Source organism: Vigna unguiculata, chromosome 11 (genome assembly GCF_004118075.2).
Source record: "Vigna unguiculata cultivar IT97K-499-35 chromosome 11, ASM411807v1, whole genome shotgun sequence".
Classification (NCBI taxonomy): domain Eukaryota; kingdom Viridiplantae; phylum Streptophyta; class Magnoliopsida; order Fabales; family Fabaceae; genus Vigna; species Vigna unguiculata.
In genome coordinates this window covers 39,281,107-39,301,861 of record NC_040289.1, presented here as the reverse complement: position 1 = coordinate 39,301,861, position 20,755 = coordinate 39,281,107, and the positions used below count along the sequence as shown (strand labels likewise).

The 20,755-nt window shown below is 34.5% G+C and overlaps 2 protein-coding genes across 9 annotated transcripts; one reads left to right on the top strand and one right to left on the bottom strand.

The window, feature by feature from the left end:
- Positions 1-759: 759 nt before the first annotated feature.
- LOC114169828 (ENHANCER OF AG-4 protein 2-like) lies at positions 760-19,376 on the top strand. Of its 8 annotated transcripts, none has more exons than XR_003601014.1 (17): positions 760-1,213; positions 1,899-1,975; positions 4,004-5,944; positions 6,028-6,487; positions 7,099-7,207; positions 7,356-7,468; positions 7,912-8,099; positions 8,556-9,216; positions 9,301-9,793; positions 10,488-10,580; positions 10,785-10,885; positions 11,792-11,989; positions 15,428-15,533; positions 17,505-17,751; positions 18,415-18,574; positions 18,700-18,979; positions 19,079-19,376. XR_003601014.1 is itself a non-coding variant. In XM_028055151.1 (12 exons), exons 1-11 carry the CDS (start codon positions 1,103-1,105, stop codon positions 10,853-10,855), a joined length of 4,317 nt encoding a protein of 1,438 aa, XP_027910952.1. In that variant the 5' UTR covers positions 760-1,102; the 3' UTR covers positions 10,856-10,885; positions 11,792-12,074. The 8 variants fall into 8 exon arrangements, 1 of the variants encoding a protein (XP_027910952.1); XR_003601011.1 differs by having other exon boundaries at positions 18,692-18,979; XR_003601012.1 differs by having other exon boundaries at positions 17,514-17,751; positions 18,415-18,979.
- LOC114169830 (lysM and putative peptidoglycan-binding domain-containing protein 1-like) lies at positions 18,647-20,309 on the bottom strand. The gene is made up of 3 exons (XM_028055152.1): positions 19,834-20,309; positions 19,480-19,589; positions 18,647-19,221 (listed from the first exon to the last, which is right to left on the bottom strand). The coding sequence occupies exons 1-3, from the start codon at positions 20,002-20,004 to the stop codon at positions 18,669-18,671; spliced, it is 834 nt and encodes a 277-aa protein (XP_027910953.1). The 5' UTR covers positions 20,005-20,309; the 3' UTR covers positions 18,647-18,668.
- Positions 20,310-20,755: the final 446 nt, after the last annotated feature.

The window sequence follows — 20,755 nt, the reverse complement described above, 5'->3', positions numbered from 1 at the left end:
TTTTTATTTTTATACCAAAACAATCTACTTAATAATATAAATAACTTCAGAAACAGAATTGTAACCAGACTCTTTAAGCACACAGTAAATTTGAGAACATAATATATTATTAAATTTTTAGTATACACTTTTTAAATGTATAATTTTTGTTACTTAGGATGATTCTAATATGTATAAAAAATCACCAATGACTATAGATGATAAGTTTGTTAGTTTTTATTTGTATTAAGACTATTTTTTAGTATATTATTATACCAGAATGTCATTGGACTTAAACTTTTCATTAAAAATATAGTTTAGGAATAATTAGCATAACATTGTTGAGATCTAAACAATATTTAGATTTAATTTGTTGTGTTGATAAGGAGCTATAAATACCCACTTAAATTAAATATTTAAAATAAAATATAAACTTTGACCATTTTAGTAAATGTTAAGAACAAAACACACAATTTGATAATTTTAATAAATTTCCATAAAGTTGATTAATCATTCTAATGTACTCAGGTTTGATAAGATTAATCTATCTAATGAGTTAAAAGCAACATTAGCACAATAATTTTTTTTGTCACATATGATTCATCAATATGTTTAAATAATATCTTAATTAAAGATTATATATAGTGAAAAAAAATATAAATAGTTTTTGTAGAAGAAAAAAAATTGGATTTTGAAGTGATGTATGCTATGATCTAAACAAGAAGCAAAACATTGTGGGCAGTAGCAAAACCAAAAAAGAAAAAGATCAGAAAATTCCCATTAGGTCCCATACTCATTGTGCCGAAAGCCATTCTTACAAAAACAAAAACAAAAACAACAACAAAATCTACTATTCTCTCTCTTCCTCTTCCTTCTCCCTGCGACCGCCTCGAATCGCAATTCCTGCAACTCCTTCACTCTCAGATTCTCCTCCATCCTCTCCCGATTCTTCTCTGCGCTCCGCCGTGTGCCGCCTCTCCCTCCGCCGTCGCTGAAACCCGTGCAAGATCCCCGCGGCGCTTCCGCGGGACTTCTCTAGGGTTTTCTGATCTTTCGTTCCTATCCTTCTTCCAGGACGTCGTTTTTCAATTGCGCTCACTCTGTGTAGCGTCCACGAGCCGTCATGGCTCCCGGGCGTCGACGCGGAGCGAACAAAGCCAAGGCAAATGGCCACTTGAGTCTGGGCGATCTTGTGCTTGCTAAGGTCAAGGGCTTCCCCGCGTGGCCTGCTAAGGTCTCACTCTCTTCCGTCAACTATTTTTCTTTCTTCAAAATTATTATCGTTATTTCTTTTGTTTTGCTCTGCATAGCTCATATGTGTCTATTTGGCTGCTGATTTTCAGTGACGGCACTCTTAGGTTATTTTGCTAAGGTTTTCAATGGTTCAGCATGACTTTCAAGACCTTTTTTCTTTTAAGTTTGTGGAATTGCACTGATGAAGAATTTTGCTTTGTTAATGTGATGTGTTAGCGATCCTACTTAGGGATACAGGGATAAAGTAAGTAGGAGTAAGCTTCATTGATAAGCTAGTGTTTAGGATTGAGTTAGGTCTGAATCCAAATTCTTAAATGGTATCGGAGAGATATGGTTGTTGTCGAGCCTATTGCACAAGCTAATCTGTTATCGGACGTGCAAGCGGATGTGTTGGAGAATTCACCCCGACTAGTAATAGTATGACTAAAATGGTGCTTAAGGACCCTTTTTAGAGTGAGTTAGGTAGAAATCCAAATTCTAAGATATGACCTACTTTGCTTTTAGTGAACAAATTATTTTAGCTGAATGCTGTAAGTTGTTTTGGTAAATTTGATCTGCCCTCCCGATTTTAAGAAGTTCCTTTCTGCTTGTTATAAGGTTTTCAGCTTATGGTTATTATTAGCATAGCACCGAGGATGATGCTAATTTTGTTGTATTTTTTTCAGATAAGCAGGCCTGAGGATTGGGAGAAAATCCCTGATCCAAAGAAATATTTTGTTCAATTCTTTGGTACAAAAGAAATGTAAGCCTCTTTCACTTGATTTCTTGTAACTTACATGCAGTTAAAAGATGTGAATGCACAGGTTGCCAAGTGGTCTGATAAATGGTGTTAAGTTCTGCCGCAATGGCTTTAATAACTTTGCTATTAAAAGAGGAACTATTATGTGAATTAGTAAAGAGGAAGACCCTTAATTTGTCAAGATTGTAGTGTAGTTTGGATGAGAAAAAGTGATAGAGGCGACATGCAGAATTATGGAAAAAACACCCTTTCACTTGCTGTCACACTATATGTTAGTATTTTGAGCTTTAAGAGCTTGTTTGGTGGTCAAGATATGATAGGATAGGATACACGGCTAAGATAGGAACATGATTGGATAAAAGTAAGATAAACACACTACCTGGTGTTTGGTGCACACCATGATAAGGATCAGATAGTGGTAGGTTGTGGTAGTGGTGGTGGCAACAATGGTGATGATGATGGTAGTGACAATGATGGTGATACTGACGTCAACAATAATTACAAGGTGGTAACAACAGGCAGATGACAACTGTTGTAGTGGTGGTGATGACAATGGTAATAACGAGATGATGGTGACAATGACAAAGAAGCGATTTTGCTAATAATGGTGATACTAATGTAGTGGTAGTTGTGCAATAGAGATGAAGTGGTGATAACAATGATAGCAATAATGATTATGGTAACAATGGTGACAAAAGTTTTGGCCACAACAGTGGAAGTGGTGGTTGTTAGCATAACAATTATGGTGGTTTCATTATGAGATTGATGATGTCTGGTGTCTAATTGGTAATGTAAATAACTATTCTCATTAATTACTTTTAGTGTATAATTGTCTTTGCTATCAATGGAGGACTAACATATCTAAAATATTAAGCTATTAGGTTAAGCCCAAAGAAAGGTTTACATCTTTAATGCATCCTCCTTGACAAGATTCTTTTTGCTTAAAGAATGGACCATGCATATCATTTACTATGTGTTGAAAAAACTCAACTGAAAAAATGGGAGTGGTGAGAATGTGCTATGTTATTCCTAATTATTTAGTCTTGGACTAGAGGCTATAATTTGGTAAAAGCTTAAGCTATTAGGTGGAGGCATAGGGATGACTTTAATTTTTTATATCTGTAACATATATTTCTAAGATTACTTGCCTTAAGAGAAAGACTGCAACTTCTGATGTGATTGAAGATGACGTTGTATAAAAGTGTTCCTTTTCTTTAAATGTAAGGATATTCTGTCATAATTCATGCAGTTAGGGTTGCAGAGATGATTTGACTGTTACAGAAATGATTTAACAGTTCATTTGACAAAGTTTGAGATTTTGGTTGTGTAAATTACTTAAACCATCTTTGTCTTTTAAGGGATAGAGGGGTTCGATCCTGTCTAGACTCTGTATAATACCATGGTCCTTGAATGTATCCAAAGAGAAAAGTAGAGAGGAGGAGTCATATACCCAACTAATTAGATGGTCAGTTTTTAAGAGATGAGAGAATGAAATTTGGGGATTTAGTATGATTTATAGTGGAACATGCTGCTTGAATTTTCAATCCTCTTCCTGAAAAGCTTGATTTTGTGGTTATAGCTATGAACTTTTAACTTCTACGTAGTTTTTTAGACCTTTAAAGATCAATGAAAATATTAATTCTATATCAGCAATAGCCTTATAGAAAACTTGTCGATGATGGACAAGTGGCTTGAGAAACTTTTTAGTGTTTGATGAATCTTTTGAGATTGTATCCTTCATGGTAAAGGGCTTAAACAACTCTTTTAAGCTCATGTATATTGTCTTGATGTTCTTTTATCCTCTATGGTAGTGTCTTGACTAATTTATATTTGAAGTAGATGGTAACAAGATTTTGAAGATTAATGTTGCACTATAATTTCACCATTTTCTTCCATTTAGCCCCCAAATTAGTAAAGTAAAACTTGTGTTTTTGCTCCTTCATGTTAATTCTTTTTATTATATTAAATGTTGAATATTCTGCGTTTTAGTTTCTTACAGTTGTACTTATGCTATGTTATTTTCCTTTGCAGTGCCTTTGTTGCACCAGCAGATATTCAGGCATTTACCAGTGAGGCTAAAAATAAGCTGTCAGCTCGTCTTCAAGGCAAGACTAAGTACTTTGCCCAAGCTGTGAAGGAAATATGTGCAGCATTTGATGAGATGCAGAAACAGAAGGCTAGTGGTTTGACAGATGACACTGATGATTCTCGTATTGGTTCAGAGGCTCCTTCTAATGATGGGGTAGTAGTTAACCTTAAGGATGCAATTGACACTGTGTTATCAAATGCAGAACAAGATAACATTGATATGGAGAATATTGATTCTAATCTAGAGCACTGTACACCGAGAGTAGGGGAAAATGACAGCCAAGATGAAAAACACTCTGTATCTGACCATCCAAACGAAAGTTCTTCTGTTTCATCGCCAGTGATCAAAAGCAAATTATCCATGGGTTCAGAGCCAAAGAAGAATGCTAACAAATCAAGTCTTAAAGTTGCTAGTAATGTTAATGATTTTGGGCAAGATGATAACAGACATAGTGGTTTAGCAAATGGGACCAAGCCAAGAAAGCTTGTCAATGGTTTGCGAAAGAGAAGTGAAGCTGCAAGTGATAGAGATAGAAATGGTGGATCATCTACTGGAATTTTTAAGGAGGAAAATTGTACTGGTCGTGGTGACCTATCTAGGTCCAGAGAAACAATGAAAGCTGGGAAGAAAAGGAAAAATGCATTTGACGTTAAATTGGATTCTCCAGATACTCTTAAATCAGACAATAATGATAATACTGGGGAAAAAGATAGCAATATGATAAAAGTCAAAACAAGTCTTGAGGTAAAAAATGAGTTGCCTGAGTTCTCGGTTGATTCCAAGGATGGCGATGGTAAAAGTTCTAGTATGCGGAAGAAGATGCAACTTCATGCAACCTATACGTTAGGGGCAAATGAATCTTTACATGCTACCAAGAAGTTGAAACGCACGGATACCAAAGATGATTCAACTTTGGGATATCCTTCAAAAGTTCTGAAAAAAACTTCACCTGGTTCTACAGTTATTGAAGAGAGACCATTTAAGAAGTCAGAATTGAAGAAGTCTACACCAAATTTGAAAACAGAAAAAAGCTTGTCATCAAGGGGTAAAATAAGTGGTGCAGTTTCAGATGATTCTGTCCATGAGCTGCTATCAGCGACTAGACATCATATTCAGGTTCAAAAAGTTACGCCTGATTCTTCAGTCATTGCATCTGAGGAAAAGAAAGAAAGGAATTATCTCAGACTGAAAGGTGATACAAGTAATGTTATGGTAAAACAAGTAGAGAGGAAACGTAGAGCTGTTTGTCTTTTTGATGATGATGACGATGAACCTAAAACTCCTGTTCATGGAGCAGCTGGAAAAAATGTTAAATCATCTTCTGTTTCAGATGCCAAGAGGAGCAACAATGCACACTCAGAGAAGTCTGATGTTCCGCTGGCTCAAGGAAGTTCTAGTGAGCGTGAGGATAGCCATTTGAAAGAGCCATCATCTCAATTATATAACGAAAGTTTGTCAATCAAGCAGCCTCTAAAAGAGAAAGATAGAGAGAAAGATGATGAAGTCATTCCTGTGCATATTCCTCATAGTCCTGAAAATTTAGATTTGAAGCAGCTTCCCTCCAATGCAGCAAAATTGAGCTCTATCTCTCCCCTGAAATCACCTCAATTGGTACCTGCAAATAAGTCAAGTGCTGAGCGGAATAAAGCTTCAAAGCTGTCACTTAAAGTTTCCGGTAATGCTACTCAAAAGAGGGTTGATCATGCGCCTTCAAAGTATTCACATAACCTGAGCTCTTCTCAGAATCAAGTTGCTACACATAAAAAGAAGCCTGCATCATTGGCGGAAATTTCTAAAACTACACCTGAGACATTGCCTCAGGCAGTTGAAGTTCCTGTTTCAACAATTGGTTTTAAGGATACTGATGCTCTACATGTTGATAGGTAAACATACTTTGTTTTCTTTTTTTGTTTCTTTTTTACTATTGACTGATCCTTCTCCCTCTTGTTTCTATATTTTATTAAAGATTGGAGGTAAGCACAGAAGAGAAAAGTACTATGAAGCATCTTATTGCTGCTGCCCTGGCGAAAAGGAAACAGGCTCATTCACAGTTTCTTCCATCTGGCTTTCCCAATGTTCAGGGGGAAACTCCTAGCCCGTCTACAGTTCAGCCATTTCTGTCTGTCTCGAGCAATTTTCTGCATGCAGACATGCAAGGAGTTTATGAGCACACATCATTGGCTTCTCCACCCGCTAAAGAACATCATTCTGCTTCTCATAATCAACTTGATGCTGATGAAATTGAGGATAGAAGAGTTGATTCAGGGCAAAGGGGTCTAGGTGGCTCACTGAGTGGTGGTACTGAGGCTGCTGTTGCTCGGGATGCATTTGAAGGAATGATTGAAACATTGTCAAGGACCAAGGAAAGTATTGGCCGTGCAACCCGTCTTGCCATTGACTGTGCCAAGTATGGTATTGCCAACGAGGTACACTTCATCGTATTATTTATGGTTTAAGAGTTGTGAATTAGACAGTGGCTTTCATCCAAATTGTTTCCTAGCTTTATGAACCATTACAGAAAATGGAATTGGCAGAAAAGTGTCTTAATATTTAGCTTAATGAGAATACTTTGATTCGGTTGTTGGCAAGTTTTAATTTTGAATTATGTTGGAAATATGAAGTTTGGTATCCCTAATACATTGTCAGTTTGATTGCAAGGAAAGCACAGCCTGTGGATAAGTGTGAGGCTAAGCAATAATTTCATTGATTATAAAGGCCTTGGAAAATTATTTATTCGTCTGTTTGCTATTAATATGGTCTAAATTTTAGTTTAAGTACTATTAGTTTACTTTTTGCTTTTTATTTAGTTTTCTTGCTTATATGATTGTGATAATTAATTTTTGTCATAGAAAATCTTTAGTAAGAACATCAAGGATCCATCAAAGATAAGAATTGTATCTTTTTTGTTTCATTTATATTTAGTTGATCATTGATTGGAATGTGAATGCTTTTCCTAAATGTCATTCTTTGGCTACTGATTCTGGCAGTTCTGTTAATGTAACTGTTGTGGACTTACTTCGTAGTCCTTTTTGTTCAGGTTGTTGAACTTCTCATACGAAAGCTGGAAAATGAACCTAGTTTTCATCGCAAAGTGGATTTGTTTTTTCTTGTTGATTCTATCACCCAGTGCTCACATAATCAAAAAGGTGGGTGATTACTGAAGATATTAGAATAGAATACTATTAACAATTGTTATCACTGTTTTCCTCCCTGCGCTCTCATACCAAAAAATGTTAGTTTCAGTAGTATTCTTTTCATGGCATTGATTTCCCTAATTGTATAGGAAATTTTTAGGCATTGCAGGAGCATCCTACATTCCCACTGTTCAGGCAGCATTGCCACGTCTTCTTGGTGCTGCTGCTCCCCCTGGAGCTAGTGCCCGTGAAAATCGTCGTCAGTGTCTCAAGGTCAGCTCCTTCTCCCATAGTTAATATTTAATTACAGAAGGAATTGCATCAAGAGGAAAGCAAAAACAGTAGAACTAGGGGGATGTTAAGATATTATCCAATAACGGAATCAACAAATTGAGATAGTGGTTCTCGTTTCATTCATGACTCAAGAAGATATCATGGATGACTTTCCACTGCAAATAGTAGAGGCAATTCAAATTCAACCTCTCTGCCTAACATCGCCATCTTCAGCAATTCTGTTGTATTAATGATGTTATCAAGTTACACTTATTCAATCACAAGCTTTCTCAAAATGCAGCTTGAAGTTACTTGACTCTGGCTGCAGCCTATGTTTAATGAAATTGGATTTGTCTAAATTGGATTAAGTTTTACTTTTCAAGGGGATGGAAGTTTGGTGGATATCAGCTTTGTCTTTATTTTTATTTTGGGGTGGATTGCAGGTTTTGAGGTTGTGGCTTGAGAGGAAAATTTTTCCTGAATCAGTTCTTCGCGGTTACATGGATGATATTGGAGTCTCAAATGATGATATTACAGTTAGTTTTGCTCTTAGACGTCCATCTCGGGCAGAACGAGCTGTGGATGACCCTATTAGAGAAATGGAAGGCATGCTTGTTGATGAGTATGGAAGGTATGTAACTTGTTCTGTCAATTTTTTAGGCTGACTGCTTATATTAGATTTGTGTTCATCATGTATATTGTACAATTATTTCCTTCTTCCTTACTAGAATCAAGGATAGAGCATAAAGTCAGAAGAATAATTAAATAAGGCAGCATAAACAACCACGGAGGTTACTTTTATAATTACTGAATCCCGAATGTGCTTGATGGTAGGTGCAATGATGAACAAGATAGGTTGTATTAAGAGTTAGTAAACTGAATAATACCGAAAATGCAAAAAAAGAACTGTGTCAATTTTTTTAGTTAAAGTAATGCATTGTTTGATCAGAGTTTTGCACATTTAAGTTCTGGTTAAGAAACTTGCGATTTAATAGGACAGAGTGAAAGAAAAATTAAAACTATTCTGTTTGCTTTAAATATTAATTCTATTTCTGATTCATGTTATATTCCTGTAATTGTGTATCAGTAATGCAACATTTCAGCTGCCTGGCTTTTTATCTTCACATGCATTTGAAGAAGATGAAGACGAATATGAAGATGATATACCAATCAAATTGTGTAAGGAGACATTTGATGCATCTCCAGCAGATCCCACCCATACCCTTGGAGAATCAGAAACTTCTACTGTTACCCCAAATGACAAGCGCCACTGTATCTTAAAGGATGTGGATCGTGAGCTGGAAATGGAAGATGTTTCAGGTCATCCCAAGGATGAAAGGCCAATAATTTTTAACAGTTCTGATGAAATTGATTTGCAACTTCAGGTGTCAGATAGAAATTTGGATCTGACTCCAAGCATTTCAAAAGAAATGTCAGCTACTCCTGAGGGTTCTCCTCCTTTGCCCCTTGATTCACCTCCTCCACCCCCACCTTTGCCTTCATCACCACCGCCCCCTCCTCCTCCATTATCACCATCTCCTCCCCCACCCCCACCACCCCCAATGCTACAACCCCCACCTCCTCCTTTACCACCATCAGCCCCTCCAGTGTCCTTGGTTCCTCAATCGTCTGTACCAGCTCGGCCACTTCTGTCCCAACCATTAATGCCATCTCAGTCATCACATCAGTCATCCCCACAGTTGGGGTATCAGCAGAGTGTACCTCATGACTTTAGTGGCACTAATAATGTAAGACTGTTTTTCTTTTGGTGTCACTTGGTTGTCATGAATTTTTTGAATTGTTGATTTTGATAAATGCTGTCATGTGTGCAGGGTAACCAAATAGTTCCAATGGCTGGGAATTCTTTTCCTGGAAGTCACAATAATGCAGCTGCCAAAAATGAAATATTTCCACAGCCTCCTTCTTATGCTCCAACAGCAGGTTGTAGCTCCCAGGAACCTTCTGGTTTTAACCCTTCAAGGCAATTAGAGTACGGACAGAATGATATGTATCTAAATGCTCAAGTTCCTCAACCTAACCATCAATTTCAGCAGGGTAATCCCCCATATGCACAAAGACACACACACCCTGGCCCACCCCAAAATCCACCAAATCCGTATCCATATTCAAATCCTACAGTTCAGCAACATCTTCCACATTCATTCCATCCTCCCTTCCCTTTACCATCTCTTCCTGATGGCAGGAGACAATTTGTTACTGATGAGCAATGGCGAATGCCATCTAGTGAATATAAAACAAACAATCAACATAGTGTATGGAGAGGGAGAAATCCATCATGTCCTGGTCCACCTTATGGGCAAGAAGGTATGATCTACTTGGCTCACTCTAAATGTCTTAAATGCAAATATTGTTTATTGTAGGCGTTTTCATATGTGTATATAATTCAAGTTTGTTCACAGCTTATAGAGGTTGATATGTTTTTGCATACTTTTTTATTGTTCATACAAGTGAAAGTGATAGGCCCATAACTAAGGTGTATAAGAGGAGAAGGGCAGCCATAAGCCCAATGATTTTGATTGATGAAGGTCTCGTAGTGTATGTAAAAAAGGGAGGGCACCAACACTAGAGATGGACAATTCTGGTGAGAAAAGAGACAGAAGGAACAGAAGGAGGATAGGTGTCATTGAAAGATTGGGGGAGAGAGATATGGTAACATTTGGAGAATAATGGAGTTGGTTGTAAATAGGGTGGTGGGAGATGGGGAAGGGAGCAAAAAATATTAGGAAAACATTGGGCAAGCCTGCTGGTTTGAGGGAGTTGTTCGTATCATTTCCTGTTCTGCATTTTCCTTTATAATTATTCTGTTTGTTTTTTTGTTGCTAATCAGTATCAACTTGCATAGACTGCTTCGGTAATACATATTTCCCACCTATCAATCAAATTGTTTGGTTCCTAGCACAACATTTTAGTTCAACTATTGTTATTTGTATTTCTGTGTTGTTTGTACAAGCAATCTAAATGTCGTTTGTAAAAGTTGTTTTTGATTATGGTGATGAAGGTCATTTTCAGCCACCATTTGAAAGGACACCAGTAACCACTGTAGGTTTTCAGCGACCAATTTCAAGCAACCTACCTGTTGCTCCAATCTCAGGTATATTTAATATCTATCTATATTGTTAGATGTGAGATGTTAATTTTCATCATACAGTCTTGGGTGGATGATTACGATTATTTTAGTTAAACCAAATCTTAAACATCTATTTTAATTCCATGGTTGAGATTGACTCCTCTAATGCACTTCTTTTGAGTTTAATACTTATTAAACTAAATTTAAAATACATTTTGCCCTTTTCAGGACACGTTGTGCCTCAGATGATGCCCTGTAGGCCGGACATTCCTTCTGTTAATTGTTGGAGACCCACTTGAAGTTGAATGGAGTCTTCTTTTTAGTTTTAGGTAAACTTTTTTGTGTTTGGGAGGATTTCTTTCTGCAATAATGGTTTAACAGTGTGGTTGAACCAAAAGTTGCAATAGGTGATTGTTCAATGAACTTTGGCTTCCGTGTCTCATTGAAATGTGTGGATGTACCCAAATATTGAAAAAAAAAAGAAATGTTGAATAAAAATGGAAATACAATAGTTTCTTTATGTGATACTTAGGAAGGTTAAATTATCTATTGTTAAATGAAGTCCCGTGCCTCTTGAAGTGCCACTTGACGTTCTGATGTTGGGTAGTCTTGGTTGTTGGAAAAATTGGCCCTCTGCTAAATATATTTTCTAGTTTTATTATCTTAGGTAAATTCTTCTGAGTGTTTCTGTATTTGAACAGTTTGAAATTTGTGTGTATGTTACTGGAGGAAAATGAGAACATTTTTGAGTTAGTTTATTCTCCTTGTTTTTCTTTTATTTCTCCCTCCTTTTAGTAATTTCTTCAATGAAGAGGTAATGACCTCTAGTTATTTCCCTTCTATTGTGGCGGACAATGACATGATTGAAACATCAGGGATAATTCCCCATGAACAATTTATTTTCTGAAAAAAAAAATTATGAACTTCTTCTGTAGTTTGACATGTAAATAATTGATTTCATAATTATAAGTTTCCCTTCCCCTTCATTTGCAAAATTGGTGAATAGTGACTGAGTTCATTATTATCAGGAAACTCTTTCACGGAACTTTTGTAAACCCAAACTTATGTTAATTCTTTACGTTACGAGAGTGAACTTTTACTATTTAACCTCCTTGTGTGTATGGAATGGATTTCTTTTAGGAAAAAGTTTAATGTTATTCTATTTCTGTTTTTATTCAAGAAAGTAATGTATCTCAATATTGCCTTGTTGATTATTACTGCTCTTTATCTTTCAGTGGTGTTGCTGGTGGATCAACATGAAAGGTTAAATTGTGCCACAAAGTTAGATTCGCCTGTGTAGTACATACAACTTACCCATGAAGAAATTTTGAAAACTCGAGGAGGCCTTTGACAGGATTGTGTATATTGTAATTTTTCCTGACAATGTATCCCAGGAACATTTGCTTACAAGTTTAGCCCATGTTTTTCACTTGGTTAGTTTATCTGTTTCTCATCCCTTGTAATTATTACATTATATCTATATAGAAATCTGTTTCAAGTACTCAATTTTAACTGCAATAAATGAATGTTATCTTTATTTTCAATATTTAAAAGGCTTGTTTTTTCTTACTTCAATTTCTTTTCCCATAGTCCATTGCACTTTCTTGATAAGTAAAATATCATATTTCATGACTAAATGCCTATTAGTCATTATAGTATGTAAGTGGGTGCAAACTTCACTTTGAAAGTCAATTTTATGAGGTTGAGTGAGACTTAAAATATGCTTTTAAGATGGTATCATATCCTATCATGACCTGATTTGTTGGTTCTATCATGTCACCTATTATCGGAGGATCATCCATAACTATTTATCTTAGGCACAAAGATATCTAGTTCTGAGCGCGTGGGTATGTTAGATACTTCACAAAACTATAGTATATAAGTGATTGTAAATTTAGTCTTACAAGATGATTTTCTAAAGTTGATTTAGGTTTAAAGTTCACTTTATATGTTAAGTCTATTTGGGATCTCCACTACCCTCGATTATATTTATTAGGGATGGTGTTTAGTGTTAAATATAACGGTATTTTTTTAAAAAAGTAGCATAAATAGGGTTAAGGTGATTTAAATTAGTTTATATTTAAGTCCACCAAACATGACCATTTTTTGTTTATATTCAAATTCAGGGGAAGTACCAGCTAGTATCTAACCTTTTGTCAATATTTAGAAACTTGTGTTCAGAAAATATTGAGCAAGCTTTATTTTCCCTTTGATTGTGGATTTCTGTGAAATAAATGTATGTGCTGGGTTCTTATGAGAAGAAATGCCGAGGAGATTCGGCACAAATAAGTCATGAGCAAATCATATATGATACTGAAACATCACCTTCAACTCAAAACTTTAAGACAATGAGTTTGTGGGTCTTCTTTTTTACATATTTTTCATCTTATTTATTCTTGTTCAATGTGAGACTCAAATTCACATTTGAAATCTTAATGGTGTGTATATTTGAATCTGAATAATCAGTCTTTTTACTTTTAAATTGTGGCCTTTTATTTTTTATACCTATTAGTTTTATGAATTGAATAGTAATCTTTTTACAGATTTATTATGTTTATAATTATGTTCGGGGTGAGAATTGTTAAATTTCTGTGTTTCTCCTACAGTTGAAGACCATTTTCATGAGATGCAATTAGGGTTAAATGAATTTTTGGTGTCTTTAAAGTTGGTTCTGACAGTAATTTTATTACCCTTGAATTAATGGGATTGACATGCAATAATAGTAGTTAGATATTTGCATATACATTGGTATTTGATAATGTAAAAATTAGCAAGTTAACAGCTGTTAATTCAAAACTTACATAGTAACTGTTTGAATTAAATTAACATATTTATTAAATGTGGATATAGAAGACGTGTTAATTTTAAAGATACTAAAAATTTATTTAACCCGTGAAATCATATCTAGCTGTACAGATGAATTTATACTTTCAAAGTCTGTGTGTGACAGATTTTATGTTTGTTTTCTATTCATGTTACATTAATAAAATTTATGCTACTTCTTTTAGCTGCATTCATTTTCTCAGGCAAACCACTTATGATGGCAGTTTTCCTCTTTGTTTCAAGGACTGTTTATGTAAATTTTGTATGATTTATTCATTTATTCTCTTCCCTAATTCTGTATCGAGTTTACATCTAAGAATAAATAGTATAACGTGAGATGTTGTCTATTGATTTTGATAGTTGTTATCCTTCTATTTGTATAACGTGACGTGAGATGTTTTAGTTTTTATTTTATTTTATTTTTGTTTTGTAGCTTCCTAAATGGGGAGGCTACCCCATTTCAAAGATACCAGGGCATTCCACAAGTTTCATTTAGATCTTTCACTGATGCTGATAGATTAGATTGCTTACTACCAACTGCCATTGCCAATTTGAATAAAAAATGCTTCAGGCTCTGGCATAAACGGGCATCTTTATATGCAATATTTTCAACAATGTTTTTTGATTGAAGAGTTAAGTTGCGATCAATTTTGAAACTCTTTCAATTAAGTGATCATGTTCGAATTTTGAACATTTATTTTGATCAAACTGCAAGTTGGAATTCTCTTAAACTCCATTTTTATGACAATTTTCTTTCTCTTATTATTTTTGGATATACTATCTTTGCGCAATTTGTTTATTAATCCTTTTGGCCTACTTTAACCTTAATATTATCTAATTTGTTATTCTGTATTACTAAGTTATTTAATGTGTTATAGTTAAAATACAACAATGTTATTCTGTATTATCCAGACGTGCAAATATAATTTTTATTCTGTCTTGATTCACCAATCAAAATAATTTTATTATATTCTTTCTTTCTTCTCTGTGTTGGAATTTTCACTTATTCAGGAGTTTAATGATAGGGAAAGAGACCAGTTCTTTATATAAGGCCTTCGGTCTTTGTCTGATTGTACTCATATGTCTTCCATAGTGAATGTAATTTATATCATTGGTATTCATATGCAAGTTTTGTTAGGAGTTTTTCACTCATTCTCCTAAATGTGAAGCCTTCCTTCTTGACCAGTCCTTTTAAAAATTTGAAACACCGCATATGAGTCTTCTGTCTAACAAGTTCACGTAGTTAATACCAACGGCATGTTGCAGTTTTATAGAAAATATAGTTGAACTTGAGGTATTTCTGATATGAGTATTTTGCGTGGTTGTGTAATGAGTAGATGAGTTAGCCGATTGGCTAGCTTTTGAATATGTACTTTTTAAAATGCTTCTGTGAGAAAGGGCGACAAATAAGTGATGTCCATTGCATTTACCCTTGATTTTTTTAAACTGGGTTTTGAAGGAAGAAAAAGACAGGTAACACTAAAAGTATATTTGAGGATAAGCTATTTATGCATTTATATTTACATGAGAGAATGCACAAACATTTTTTTTCAAATTTTGAATTAAATAGTGGTGGATTCTTTCTTTGTATAATTTCTATAATTACTTTTACTGTTCTTTAGAAGCTCGAGCACTTAACTCTGTCTTGATATTATGGTGTTCTTATTATTGTTAGCATAAGTCAACTTGAATATGTGTTCAGCTTGCTTGTTTGTTGTTAATATCTCTCATTTTCATATTCTAATACTTGTTTCCCTCATTTTTGTTGTAAATTTGGACACGATGGATCAATGTATAAAATTTGAAGTTATGGAAATCAATTATCCTCCCCTTGTTTTAAGATGCATTTTTTTCCACGCAGTTCTTTTCAGTTGGATTCATCAAGTCATTCCCAGTGTTAGCATTGCATTGAGTGTTACCTTATTTCAATGATGATGGCTTGTGATGTAGCTTTTATTTAATGCATATTATGGTATATGATGTGTTCTGTCAAGTGGTAACCTTTTGATATTGCTGAAAAGGAATTCTGAATATCTCGGCGATTTCAGGTTTTGTTAATACCAAAGAAGATGGTGATCATTTTTTCATGTTTTGAATGTGATAACTGAACAAAGATTACAGTGCAACTTCTCATAAAGACTGCTGATTATTGAGGTAATACTGTCATGGAATTTAAGAACTGACCACGCTTTAGTTATTTCTTTACTTCAATTACTGTGCTAGGGATCCATAGTTGTAAACATAGTTCTTATGGATGTTTTATAAGAACTCTATTCTTTTATGACGAGTTTGCGTATATTATACATCACAATGTCTTGGTTGTTTTCCTGTTATGTGTAATGCATGCATGTCTCCATGCAATTCTGATCAATTTTTCTGAATTCTTACAGTAGGAAGTTGAAATGATTAAGTTTGGTCATTAGGATCGTATTTTTATCTGATTAATGGATGGATTGAATTTCCATCTTCCTATTTTCACCATATGATTATATATACAATTATTTACCTTGAAACGTAGGGGTTTAATTTGTTGTCATAGATATCTTGTCGTGTGCTATACATTTGCTTGATGTTTGTCTCTGTTTTTCCAATGCATGGTTGGAAGAGATGTTCAATATGTTCTAAGAAACAATTCTTCAACTTCACTCAGAATTGCTTGAGGATTGGAAAGTAACACATTGTATATGGAATGATTTGATTCTGATAGGCTAAGAGAGATAACATAGATGACAGCCTTAGACGGCCAACATAGTCCTAAATTCCTGAAACCTTCGTGTCTTCAAGAGTTTATTTGAGTTTTTTCTTTTCCAAGATTGTCTTACATTTGAAACATGATTATTTATGTGGCTCACACTAATTATGAATAAAACGCCCTCTGGTTTGTTCTTTCTGATTGTTAAGTTGTGAGTAGTTCTATCCTTTAGTTTGTTATACTTCCTGGGAAGAAAAAGAATTTGGTTATCGAATTAGATAGTAAACCAGTCAGTAATTTTGGGAAACTTGAGGTACTTCAATTAAATTCTGTCACTCGAAGAAGCTATACTTGATTTATGACATTGGACTTGATTTTTGCTTCTTAAATGAGAATTCTTGTGAAACAATTTGCATTTTATATGCGACCATCGCTGCTCTCTAATTTTGAACACTACTTTTATACTAGGCATTTTGTTTCATTATGTTATCAAGTGTATTTTCTTTACACGTTTTAGGCTTCTCGAGCTGTTCCTACGACAAATCCTATTATCGAGTTGATACTTTTAGGGCCATTTTATTTGTGTTTCTGGTTTTTTATATCATTCTTCAACTTGCTCTTTTATTCCTCAAATATCATCTTAGCTTTGTTCGCCAATTTATTTATTTTACTTGATTACAATCGATTCTTTAGCTTCACGATTGCTCATGCTGAGTACATTTTTTTTTTTTTTCATTTGCCTTGTTACTTTATGTAAAACTGAAATACTGTATAGGTAACTAATTCGTCTTATTTGAATTTTTGTTTAATTGTGTAAGCATAATATTCTTATCATTAGCGGAATTGATAGTGCTAATTGAATTCAATTCCAATTAATGTGGTACTCTTAACGTTGAATTTTTGTATATATTTCTTAAAACTGTTTCTTTGGGTATTTGTATAAATAATTTTTTTTACTTAATATATTTAAATAGCTACTCGTCGTTATTGAAATTTAACATTAGGTATGTAGAAGTAGTAGCAAATTGTGCACTTCTGGTTTGTTGAAATTGAAAACAAGTTTATGCAATGTTGTACACCTTCGGAGATCATTTAAGAAAAACCACTGATGAAAAGAAACAATCTCATTATTTCGGAGGAAATATATAGATACGCATTAAAATTACACTTCATTCTAGAGATCTATGTTCCAAGTTTATACAGAGTGTAGTTCGAAAGTTGACTGATGAAGGCAATAGTACGTACTTTTTTGTAAGAGATAATAAAGATGTTTATAAAGGTGGGAGTAATTTTATAATACAAGTTATTGGTGTAATTTTCATAATTAAGATAGTAGTTAGTTTAATATTTTTTCATATCTTATTTTGGGGATGAAGATACGAAATTCGTAGGTAAGCTTTCGTGTAAGGTTAATATGTGGTAATTATTTAAAGTGTGTACAGAAAGTTGCAAGTCCAAGGGGACGGTCTCAAATTCGCTGTACAGAAAAGAGGTGTTTTGGACTCATAAACATTCTTGAGAGGGTGTTTAGGCATGTTTCATAGCCGCTATATTTTAAAAGATTCAAGCAACCTAAATTTGAGGGCAAAACCTGTATTTGGGAGCTAAGAAGCCATTACAAGAAGAATTGTGGACCTTCAACAAAAAGTTTACGGTAAAAATATCTACATTTAAACTATGGTAAGATGCAATTTTTTTATTTAATTTTACTCACTCTGCTAATGACTTGTCATATCTATTTAACTTCATATTTTAGAAATGATTTACTCATTTTAGAAAGTTTAATATTGCTGTCAATATAATTTAATGCTTACCAAATACTGTTTAATCGCGTATACTAATTTTAATTTTTAGTTTTAACGCTGACACAGTAGAAACTGATGAACATGAAGAATTTTTATATTTAATCGTTTATTGTTTGGTAAATTTAACGTTTTAACAAAGCTAAAGAAAAAAAAGTTAAGAAGCATCAAATAAAAATCCAAAAATTAACCCTTGCGGATTTGGTCATTTATTTATATCCTGCTTCGGAACGATTTTCGTAAGATTATTGCACCTATGTAATCTTCTGCCCGTAGAACAAGCAAAACAAATCGGGTAGAAAATTTCCTGAACTTATCTGCTTACCCATTTCTAAGATAACATTATTTGTGCCATGCTAGAGCATTTTAAAGGAAGTTTCTTATTAATAAAGCATTATTTTAATTTGAATCTTGCATACACGATATTTTAGAATTGAAGAGCCCTGTTTGTGATTTTTTTTTTTTTTCAGTTTTACGAAGCTCGTATTTGTAGAACCTAGAATAAAATAACGTTTTCATTGATAAAAAACTTCCATTGCAGATTTTTACCTCAACCCATTGGTGTGAAAGCCAAAGGTCCGAGAACCTTAGAAAGGGCAACAGAACTGGTTTGATCACTAACTACATATACAAATCAAATGCAGTTGTAATCCTTTTGCAAGCCATCACAGATAAGTTTCGCAATGGCTGCAGCTGAAATGGTATGCAAAATTGGTTTTAAACTGCACCTTGAAGTTGGCTCAACCCATGATTTTGACATGAATTTGCTTCCATTATACTAAATTAGCACTCTGCTTAAACCACTTGTTTGGAATAAGGTGTGAAGGCTAATCGGCTAGAAGATTTCTGCCTCTGAGCTAGGCCTAGACCATTTGCTGATCTTGTAGAAAACCCACCATTGCTACTACTATCCTGCTTCAAGAGCAACTCTGGAATATGCTGAAGGTTAACTTCAGATTTATGATTCCTCCTGATAAGTGTAGCCTTCCTTTTATCAAGGTTACTTTTCCTGTCTGCTATACCTTCCATAACATCAGACCTCACCTCACTACCAGTGGCCAGACTAAAAGCATTTCGGTAGTGACTGAGAGTTTTGCGGGACAAAGGTGAGTTTGGGTTGGACGAACCATTTTCTGAATACTTAAGAGACCTTTTTTCGTACTCTACCATGCTAAAGATTTCAGATGCACATTTCTTCATTTTAGGTTTAGCTCCGTAATGACCCTGCAAAGAGCGCATCACTGGGGAGAGCTTCGGCTCCGAGGACTTCCTTCTCAGCGGCTGGAATGATTCAAACAGTTCACAGCTTGTACTATCAGCTGGACTGTTGTTCTCTGTCTCATCTTGTCTGAAGGAATAACAATTTTTATGCTCATCACTGAATTAAATGCTCATTACAAGTAATCATATTCAAGGAGATTCTATATTTTATTTAATCCAAATAGAAAACTTGTATATTTGTAACCTGTAACCATAGTTAAAATAACATAGCCCCTTTGCATACTTCTCATAACTTTAAAATCAATCAGTACCCGCTAAAAGGGTTTAGATTAACTTGTGGTGGTATTTACTGATATTCGTCAATGAATAAATAAACTGAACTTACCCTGGAGAACTTGGCTGAGGGTGCTTTCCATTAAGTGGAATGTGAAGGGTCTTGAGAGCAAACATGTGCATATCAGTCACAAGTCCATTCACCTTCCTTATGTCTGCCACCTACAATTTCCCAAACATCAGAATTTCATCCATAACTTACCCAGAGAAAAATATATACATGCAACAAAAAAGTTCAAAACCATTTCATATAATTAAATCTTGTACAAGATAAAACTTTTCCATGCTTTTGTTTCATCCAAAGTCAATAGAAATATGCATCAGCCTTTTTTCCACGTTCGATACAGAATTTGTGACTCAGTTTCCTTATGAAATTCCTGAAACCTTTAATCAGAAAGAAGAATACCTCAACACCATACTTGATTGCAATGCCAGCTAGAGTATCAAATTTGGAAATAGGATGTTGAATGTAAACTGGTGTTGGAGGAGATGTTGATGCAAAAGATGACACCATCATCATTTGCCTATTCGGTAGGTTTTCATCGTATTCATACTTAGGTCGTGTTTGGATCTGCATTGCGATTCTCTTTAAAAATCAATTGCAAATATCCTAAATTTAAGTCCTCTGCCAACTCAACCAAACAGGTCGATAAACCGATTCTGATTTTCGATCGTTATGCTCTTTCCACTTAGACATTGGAATCACCGATGCAAGCTCATCACAACTGCGTCAAATCAGAACGGTAATACAAATGCAGGTGAAGAACTGAACAATGTTAACTGTGGATCGCAGGTTGTTATTTCACAGAAAAGAAAAAACGAGGATTTCTTTCACCCTTTTGCGATGAAGATTACTCGAGCCTTGACTAATTTTATTTTTTTATAAATATCCGTCAAAGCTAAAAATGAATTACTAATGATTAGAGCTATAAATACGTACCAGCTAGATTGCGTTGAAAAAACACTTAAAAATAGACATTTTCCAAATGCATTTTTGGCATTTCTTAATATGAAAAGGAGATCTTGGTGGTTTGTATTTTATGTATAGCTGTTGATATTCATCCCTACCAATAAAAAACAACCCACTCTATTTAAGGCTTCTCAAACTTCACACCATCTTCATAATTGCTTAACATTCAGTGGCTATAGGAATATCTTTCTTAACAGCATTTCATTACTCTAAATTTATGTTTTTTTAACAAAAGCAATTTAATTAACAAAAAGCAATTACGTTTTTTTTAACATAACATTAATTTTCAGGGTCATTTTTCATTTCTCCAGTTGAGTGGATCTTCTACACAACCTCAATACTATTGTGTTTGATCCCA

What these genes read in the sequence shown, in the direction of transcription:
- LOC114169830 (XM_028055152.1), bottom strand. Translation starts at nt 20,004, where the DNA reads ATGCAGATCCAAACACGACCTAAGTATGAATACGATGAAAACCTACCG. An exon ending in CAATCAAGTATGGTGTTGAG is followed by an intron (nt 19,590 to 19,833) that starts GTATTCTTCTTT and finishes GGGAAATTGTAG; the next exon opens with GTGGCAGACATAAGGAAGGT. An exon ending in CCTCAGCCAAGTTCTCCAGG is followed by an intron (nt 19,222 to 19,479) that starts GTAAGTTCAGTT and finishes TTATTCCTTCAG; the next exon opens with ACAAGATGAGACAGAGAACA.
- LOC114169828 (XM_028055151.1), top strand. Translation starts at nt 1,103, where the DNA reads ATGGCTCCCGGGCGTCGACGCGGAGCGAACAAAGCCAAGGCAAATGGC. An exon ending in ACTTTAGTGGCACTAATAAT is followed by an intron (nt 9,217 to 9,300) that starts GTAAGACTGTTT and finishes TCATGTGTGCAG; the next exon opens with GGTAACCAAATAGTTCCAAT. An exon ending in TCCACCTTATGGGCAAGAAG is followed by an intron (nt 9,794 to 10,487) that starts GTATGATCTACT and finishes ATGGTGATGAAG; the next exon opens with GTCATTTTCAGCCACCATTT.